The 10,000-nt window shown below is 36.1% G+C and overlaps 1 protein-coding gene across 1 annotated transcript in view; it reads left to right on the top strand.

Annotated features, from left to right (window-relative positions):
* The first annotated feature begins 5,065 nt into the window (after positions 1–5,065).
* LOC136829579 (loricrin-like) overlaps positions 5,066–10,000 on the top strand; it is a 13,461-nt gene continuing 8,526 nt past the window's right edge. Inside the window, exon 1 of the mRNA XM_067088428.1 lies at positions 5,066–5,168. Within this exon, the coding sequence (XP_066944529.1) occupies positions 5,066–5,168 (103 nt within the window). The remainder of the gene's footprint in view (positions 5,169–10,000) is intronic.

The raw sequence follows: 10,000 nt of genomic DNA on the forward strand, positions 1-10,000 counted from the left end.
GTCGCCGACGCACCTTCACTTGACCGCATCTGGGGAGCAACTGAGGGCTGCCCGGTCGTAGCTGAGAGTTTCATACAGCATCATAAGCTGTACAGACAACTCGATTGCGCCTAAGAAACGCATGATTTATTTGTCTGGTTCTATTTTCAAGTCATAAGCAGTCTCCGCCGCTTACAATGATTTGCAGTATTAGGGGAAAATGTCTTTTCCAGTCCTCCCTTTTTTTTTTTTTTTATTATGGAGGGTGGGGAGAGGGGAAGTGGGATGGGGAAGTGGGGGTGGGGCAGGGCCGATGCTAAGAACGATATGGGGAAAACTGCTGATTTAGAATGTATAGAAAATTTTTCATACTAGTATACTTGCTCTTCATGGTTTCAATGTTGATTAAATATATATATATATATATATATATATATATATATATATATATATATATATATATATATATATATATATATATATATATATATACAGTATGTATATATATATATATATATATATATATATATATATATATATATATATATATATATATATATATATATATGTATGAATGAATTTTATCACATCACCGTGATTCATATAGAAACCTTAAGCTACAAACGTCCTTTAATATCCAATTCGCTCTACCTCGGAAATAATATATTTCCATATATGTTACCCGAAGGGGAATTTTTTAGTTGACAATAAGTTCGTCGTCTCGTGGGCTCGAACAACGGAAGACAAGAACTCAGGACTACAGTGACGCGCATTAAACAACATGGTCACCAGACAAAGAAAGCCGACTTTTCTTTTCAGAAAACTAAAAACCTAAGAGAGTTCGAATGTGTAAGTTTTAAACACAATTAGAGGTTGATGGCCTCGTCTGTCGAGTGACCGCCCCCTGACATTGATAGGAGACTGAAATCAATTACTTGCTGGGCAAATCTGACGCATCCCACCGAGCATGTTTACTAAATGAAACCTAACCTAAAACCAGACAATTTATATTCTTTCCCTGAAACAAAATAGGTCCAGTAGTTTTATTTTAAGCAGATATCACATCAAAAATAATTTCGCAAATGTCTTGTAAATGTTCGAAAAAAACATTCACTTCATTCTATGATTAGGACCGAATTTTTATGAATGGAGAATCCTTTCCCCGTTATTGAATAAACCTAATATTAATTTGCAGAAATCAGAAATCCCTTTGTATATATATATATATATATATATATATATATATATATATATATATATATATATATATATATATATATATATATATATATACATACATATATACATATAGTATATATATATATATATATATATATATATATATATATATATATATATATATATATATATATATATATATATATATATATATATATATATATGTTACAAGGAACAGATCAACACTTTTTTTAGAAGTGTACGTAGCGTGATCTTAGCGATTTGCTTCAGGAAAAAGACGTGAAAAGGTTCAACCCATGATTCCACTCGCATTTTTTCCCCCCTCTCTCTCTCAGCCTCTCTCTCTCTCACCGTGTATCGACTCTCTCTTTCTCCCTGACCTCACTCATTCTCACCAAAACAATTAAATGGACTATTTAAAGAAACACAATCGTTCTTACAAAAATAGGTTTATTATTCAAATAACCCAACAAGAAATGAATAAAACAAAGCAAAGATTAAAATGCATAATAAATGAATTATCGAGTCAGAAAACTAAACTCTAAACTGCAAAACACTTCTGATTAAAGAAGTCTCATTATGGCTAATAGCCTGGAAATACCCAAAATCACACATACTCCCAAATTAATAACTAAAGTCATTTCCAAAAAAAAACAGTCTACCACAAGTCCACAGACATCTGTCGAAAGAATTAAACATGATAGGAAACTCCCAATAATATATGAAATACAAAACACAATAATGGAAAGTGTAAAATGCATAGCCAAGATATGGCAAACATAACATACCAAAATAATAATATAAAAGAGGTATGAATATTCATATTAAATCTCCCACACCAGTTCACAAGTTCATAATGATTAGAAAGTCATGGTAAAAATCACAAGTTCAATTTTCTCCCATAAAAACAGAGATTTGAGACTCTACCTTATCTGCCGATTTTCAAAGCCTGGAACCACTCCAAAGCAATGACTGGACAACTGCAGTTCTATCACGTTAATGAACGATCAAACTCACTTTTAGGGCAGATTTTGGCATAATCTAGATCAAAGTAATGCACGTACTCACGAATATACATAACGCTTGGAAGATCACCTGATCTCCAACATTGCTGAGCTTCTCGCGCAGAGAGCTGAGGAATCAAACTATTTGCTGAATACAAAGATTTTGCAACTGACGACTTCCATCAGTACCATCTCGCACCGAACTTTCCACGATAACATCTTAAAGCATTGAAGCTATGAAATGCATATATGTGTCCTTTAAATATATATATATATATATATATATATATATATATATATATATATATATATATATATATATATATATATATATATATATATATATACATATATATATATATATATATATATATATATATATATATATATATATATATATATATATATATATATATATATATACTATACATGACTCATTAAAAACTATTGCAATCAAATTTCAGCATATATATCAAAAGACGATAGCAGCCTGCATTGCTTTCCATTCCAAACTAATAATAATAATAATAATAATAATAATAATAATAATAATAATAATAATAATAATAAAAATAATAATAATAATAATAATAATAGCATAGGTCTTAAAAATGGAGAAAAAATCACAGTATGTATGTACCACTGTATTTAAAAATCATTCTCTACAGAGAGCTTTCGAAGAATATGTACGATTCTCCTGAGAATCTGTATAATTCACTTTTGAAAAAGAGAACCGTACAGATTCTAGAAAGCTCAATGCTCTCTGTAGAGTTTTATTCCTAAATATATATGCATAGTTACATAACTGCGGCTTTGTTTCTCCAATAATAATAATAATAATAATAATAATAATAATAATAATAATAATAATAATAATAATAATAATAATAATAAAACACTTGTAGTAGCATGAGTCAGTTGCATTATTATTAATATTATTATTATTATTATTATTATTATTATTATTATTATTATTATTATTATTATTATTATTATTATTGGAGAAACAATCCACAGTTTGTATATGTACATACATTTCAAGATAAATCTGTGCGGATAGCTTTCGGGAATCTTTAAATATATGTACATATACGTAACTGTGGATTTGTTCCTCCGATAATAATAATAATAATAATAATAATAATAATAATAATAATAATAATAATAATAATAATAATAATAATCCAACTGACTCATGCTACTACAAGTGTTTTATTATTATTATTATTATTATTATTATTATTATTATTATTATTATTATTATTATTATTATTATTATTATTATTGGAGAAACAAATCCGCAGTTATGTAACTATGCATAAATATTTAGGAATAAACCTCCACAGAGAGCTTTCGAGAATCTGTACGATTCTCTTTTTCAAAAGGCGAATTATACAGATTCTCAGGAGAATCGTAGAGAATCTGGAAAGTTCTCTGTAGAGACTGTGGATTTGTTTCTCCGATGATAATAATAATAATAATAATAATAATAATAATAATAATAACATTGCAACTGACTCATCAGGGGGGCAGCAATCAAACAATATAATCACAATAAAGCCCACTTTCAATAGATAAATATACTGTCCGCACGACTTCATAATCAAACAGCCGTTCAGGGAACCAATTGGACGTGACGTTCCGCCTTTCGATAAATCAAGGAATACAAAAAAAAAAAAAAAAATCCATTATTGCCTGTAGCATTGCCTCCCACTGCAGTGATGAGCAAGTCACCATCATTATCATCACCTAATCGTTGTTGGCACTTTTGCTATTATTGTGGAGCACTTGGAGTATTTCCTGAAGTGGGCCAACAGGAAATGGCTTACTGGTAGTTAGCATTGGGACCTGAATGATATATCGGCGATTACCCAGTCATCTGTCTGACTGCCTGGCGATGCACTAAGGCTTTACTAGAGGTCCCGCCCAAGGACGTGGGAAGAAGGAAGGTAGAGGAGGAGGAGGAGGAAGGCTCTCTCCTTCAGTTGGAAGATTAAAGGGGTTTTCAGGAATGGGGTGGTGGGTAGGGAAGATGACAGTTAAGGGGAAGCTGGGGTGACTGAAGAGAATACCAGGGGAGGAGGAGGAGGAGGGGGAGGAGGAGGAGGAAGGCTCCCTCCTTCAGTTGGGAGATTAAAGGGGTTTTCAGGAATGGGGTGGTGGGTAGGGAAGATGACAGTTAAGGGGAAGCTGGAGGGACTGAAGAGAATACCAGTGGGGAGGATGAAGAGGAGGAAGGCTGGCTCTCACTCCTTCAGGTGAGAGATAAAAAAGTTGTAAGGAATGGGGTGGAGGCCGTGCGGGTGTGGTAGTGGGGGTGGGGAGGAGTTGACAGTTAAGGAGAAGCTGGAGGGGCTGAAGAGAATACCATGGGAGAAGAGGAGGAGGAGGAGTAGGAAGGCTCTCTCCTTCAGGTGAGAGATAAAAAGGGTTTGTATGGAATGGGGTGAAGGCCGTGCTGGGGGAGGATGAGGAGGAGTTGACATTTAAGGGGAAACTGGGGGAACTGAAGAGAATACCCGAGAGGAGGAGGAGGGGGAGGGGTAAGGCTCTCACTGCCTCAGGTGAGAGGTTAAAAGGGGTTTTCAGGAATGGGGTGGTGGGTAGGGGAGGGGAGGGAAATGACAGTTAAGGGAAAACTGAAGGGAGTGAGAAGAACACGGGGAAAGGGGAAGGGAAGGGGGAGGAAGAGGAGGAGGAAGGCTCGCCTTCAATGGGAGATTAAAGGGGCTTTGAGGAATAGGTGGTGGGAAGAGAAAATGACAGTTAAGAGGAAGCTGAAGTGAGTGAAGAGAATACCCGAGAGGAGGAGGAGGAGAAAGGCTCTCCTTCAGGTGAGAGAAAGAGGCTTTGAGGAGTGAGGTGGTTGGGGGGTGAGGTAGATGGCAGAGAATAGGAACCTGAAGGGAATGAAGAGAACACCAGGAGGAGGAGGAGGAGGAGGAGGAGGTGGAAGAGGGGGAGGAGGGGGATATATTTCATCAGGTGAGAGACAACCAGGAAGGGGAATGGTATACACAGAAGGAAAAAAAAGAGGTTTTGACCAATAGAATAAGGGAGGAGAATTGCCAGTCTAATGGACACTAACGGGCAATAGAGAGAGGAGGCTATGGAGAGAGAAAAAAAAAAGAACGACTTAAAGTGAAAAGAGAGAGAGAGAGAGAGAGAGAGAGAGAGAGAGAGAGAGAGAGAGAAGAGAGAGGAAAATACTAAAATAATAGGAATTCTATATATCCTATCTGTAAACCCATACAGCTGAGTCGAGACACTTTATCATCATCATCAGTCACGCGACAGTTAACAGTGCCATGTGGCTGAGTGATTATCTACAGTACATTAACAGCTTTTAACCGCCCGGTGGACAACTAATTCTCTCTCTCTCTCTCTCTCTCTCTCTCTCTCTCTCTCTCTCTCTCTCCAACTGAACAGATTTTTATGTTTAAAACAAATTCAGTCTAGTTTAGAATGACGAAGGCATCTGAGAAGGTGGGGCTCTCTCTCTCTCTCTCTCTCTCTCTCTCTCTCTCTCTCTCTCTCTCTCTCTCTCTCCAACTGAACAGATTTTTATGTTTAAAACAAATTCAGTCCAGTTTAGAATGACGAAGACACCTGAGAAGGTGGGACTCTCTCTCTCTCTCTCTCTCTCTCTCTCTCTCTCTCTCTCTCTCTCTCTCTCTCACTGAACAGTCTCTCTTCAACTGAACAGATATATTATGTTTAAAACAAATTCAGTCCAATTTAGATTGATGAAGGCATCTGAGAAGGTGGGAATCTCTCTCTCTCTCTCTCTCTCTCTCTCTCTCTCTCTCTCTCTCTCTCTCTCTCCAACTGAACAGATGTTTTATATTTAAAACAAATTCAGTCCAGTTTAGAATGACAAAGGGTGGAATTCGATCGTGCTACTGGGTACAACTCTTGGCAATTTCAAAACTGTGCAGTTTTTAGCAAGGGCAAAGTATCTGAATGATAAAATGGGTTCCAGGAAAAAAAACTGAAGCGCATATTATTATTATTATTATTATTATTATTATTATTATTATTATTATTATTATTATTATTATTATTATTATTATTATTATTATGCAGAAGAAGGACCTTATTTATATGGAACAAGCCCACCAAAGGGGTCATTGACTTGAAATTCAAGTTTCCAAATAATATTATGTGTTCATTTGAAAAAGGTAACAGAAGGTAATAGTAAATACAAGAAGAGATCAGTTATTAGAAAAGAAAAAAAAAATAATTTAACAAATTAGTAGTAAATAGACAAAAATGTAATTAAATTATTTAAATACAGGGAGAATTGCTTTTGGGTAATAGTGCATTGCACCTCCGTTTGAACTTTTGAAATTTCAATTGCACAACAAATGGTCTATAAACAGTTTAGTAAAATGGAAATTTTTCAGGTTTCTGTAAAAGAAAACTATTGTGCCGGCTTTGTTTGTCCGTCTGCACTTTTCCTGTCAGCCCTCAGATCTTAAAAACTACTCAGGCTAGAGGGCTGCAAATTGGTATGTTGATCATCCACCCTCCAATCATCAAACATATCAAGTTGCAGCCCTCTAGCTTCAGTAGGTTTTATTTTATCCAAGGTGAAAGTTAGCCATAACCATGCCTCAGGCAACGATATAGGATAGGCCACCACCTGGCCATGGTTAAATTTTCATGGGCCGCGGCTCATACAGCATTATACCGAGACCACCGAAAAACAGTCCAACGAAGAACTAGTAAAACGAGAGAGAGAGAGGGAGAACGTTTGTTAGTGACTCTTGATATGCGATCATTAAAAACACTAGCACATTAAAACGAGAGAGAGAGAGAGAGAGAGAGAGAGAGAGAGAGAGAGAGAGAGAGAGAGAGAGAGAGAGAGAAACGTTTGTTATTTACTCTTGATATGCGATCATTGAAAACACTAACACATTAAAAGGAGAGAGAGAGAGAGAGAGAGAGAGAGAGAGAGAGAGAGAGAGAGAGAGAGAGAGAGAGAGAGAGAGACTTATTGACGGAAAAGTTTAATATCCTTATAAAAACAGCTTATTTTACTTTATGCTTACAAGTTTTAAAAAGTAATTATGAAAGAACAGTAAAAATAATTCTCCTCTGAAGGGAACATTCAACAAGAAGGTAATCAGACCATAAGAAAAGAATTCAGTGAGGAAAATACAGAAACATTTCAGAATCCAATATTTAGAATCTGAGTTATTTTTTTATTAACGAAATTGAGGCTGTCAAGCCGAACATTAGGACTTTCTGCTTATTCAGAGCTTAACACAGGGGGAAAGAGGGATTAACACAGGGGAAAAGAGGGATTAACACAGGGGAAAAGAGGGATTAACACAGAGGCAAAGGGACTAACACAGGGAGAAAGAGGGATTAACACAGGGGAAAAGAGGGATTAACACAGTGGAAAAGAGGGACTTACACAGGGGGAAAGAGGGACTTACACAGGGGGAAAGAGGGATTAACACAGGGGAAAAGAGGGATTAACACAGGGGAAAAGAGTGATTAACACAGGGAAAAGAGTGATTAACACATGGGAAAAGGGACTAACACAGGGGGAAAGAGGGATTAACACAGGGGAAAAGAGGGATTAACACAGGGGAAAAGAGGGATTAACACAGGGGAAAAGAGGGATTAACACAGGGGAAAAGAGGGATTAACACAGGGGGGGAAAGAGGGACTAACACAGGGGAAAAGAAAGAGTTGGAGTGGTTGGACGGCAAAATAAAAGAGATCCAGTTTATGAAGGAGAAATGCGAGTACAAGGATCTAAAGGTGTACCTGGAGGTAACCCCACAGCTGCACTAAGGGATAATGGTTAGAGAGGTTGGACAGCAAGATCGAAGGAAGGATGCAGGAATGGAGGTAAAGTAAAGGGCTAAAAAGTTGGTGCAGCGAGGGGCGAATGGGACGCTGGAAATACACTTTAGTGATGCCTACAGTTCACCACGTAAGGTACGCTGACGGCACTAGTCCTCTACTGAGGTCATTTATTTAGGTCTCGGCTAAGGAATTCTGTTGCCGCTTGGAAAAAACAAGTAAAAAATGCGCCGAATCTGCGCAATCAAGTTTTCTATACAGCTTATAATCAAGGCCACCGAAAATAGATCTTTCTTTCGTTGGTCTCGGTATAATGCTGTATGAGACGGGTTCCATGAAACTTTAACGACGGCCCGGTGGTGGCCCGTCCTAAATCGTTGCCAGGTGCACGATTATGGCTAACTTTAACCTTAAATATAATAAAAACTACTGAGGCTAGAGGGATGCAATTTGGTACGTTTGATGACTGGCCGGTGAATGTTCAACATACCAATTTGCAGCCCTCTAGCCTCAGTAGTATTTAAGATCTGAAGGTGGATGGACAGACAAAGGCGGAACAATAGTTTTCTTTTACAGTAAACTAAAAATGATAACTTAAGCAGTTAAAAAGGAAATAGTGAGTTTATAATCTAGCAATAAGAGGACTGACGAAGCGGGAGGTTCACTTTAACAAAGCACAAAAACATATACAATCCCTAAAATAGAAGTCACACCAAAAAGCAGGGTAATTATTTCTAAACCAACGACAGCAACGCAAGTAAAATAAGAAAGAATATAATAAGCAAAAAGCAAAAGAAAGTTACAAGCATACAGTGACAAAAATTAGGTAACCGGAGATCGGTGAATAATCATATTTGGTAAATTTAAGAACACATTTTCACCTCTCTTTCATTAAGTGCAAAGACACCCTTCCCTATGAAAACATATCGACTATCATAAAATTCAATTATTATTATTATTATTATTATTATTATTATTATTATTATTATTATTATTATTATTATTATTATTATTATTATTTAGTTTTTTGTCTATCTCAGTCATCTTATTCGACTGGTCCCTATTAAAGCATATTGATTATCATAAAATTCAATTATTATTATTATTATGGTATTTAGAGTATGGGGTTCCAGGTTGATTCCTGCCTCCTTAGGAGTCCATCACTTTTCTCATTATTATTATTATTATTATTATTATTATTATTATTATTATTATTATTATTATTATTATTATTATTATTATTATTATTTCAAATATCAGTACAAGATACTGGGGCTACATATATGCCTCCGGCCACTTGGTGACAAAGTGCCAACATTATATACAGAGAGCAGTATTGGTATTTAATATTCTTCAAGGCACTGTAATAGTTTAACTAGGTTTTATTTTCTAGAGCTGGGAATAATGTCCACGGGAGGGGAAAGGACTGAATGTTATGCACAAAGCTTTGATAGCAATAATAGCTCAAAACAAGTAAGAAAAGCGCCGAAGTTTCCTCGGCGCAGTTGAGTTTTCTGTACAGCCGTCACAGCGTATATAATCAAGGCCACCGAAACATATCTATCTTTCGGTGGTCTCGGTATAATGATGTATGAGCCGCAGCCCATGAATCTTTAACCACTGGCCGGTGGAGGCCTATCCTATATCGTTGCCAGACGCACGATTATGACTAACTTTAACCTTAAATAAGAATAAAAACTGCTAAGGCTAGACGGCTGCAATTTGGTATGCTTGATGATTGGGCGGTGGATGATCAACATACCAATTTGCAGCCCTCTAGCCTCAGTAGTTTTTAAGATCTGAGGGCAGACAGAAAAAGTGCGGACGGACAGACAAAGCCGGCACAATAGTTTTCTTTTACAGAAAACTAAAAAAATTAACAGAACAATAATCAAAGGTGGGGGCTATATGACATTTTATTCTATAGTTACCATGAAACCATTCATTATTGTAACTTTTTATCTTGTGAACCTAAATTTTTTGCATTTTATTGTATC

This window comes from Macrobrachium rosenbergii, chromosome 44 (genome assembly GCF_040412425.1).
Source record: "Macrobrachium rosenbergii isolate ZJJX-2024 chromosome 44, ASM4041242v1, whole genome shotgun sequence".
NCBI classification, from domain to species: domain Eukaryota; kingdom Metazoa; phylum Arthropoda; class Malacostraca; order Decapoda; family Palaemonidae; genus Macrobrachium; species Macrobrachium rosenbergii.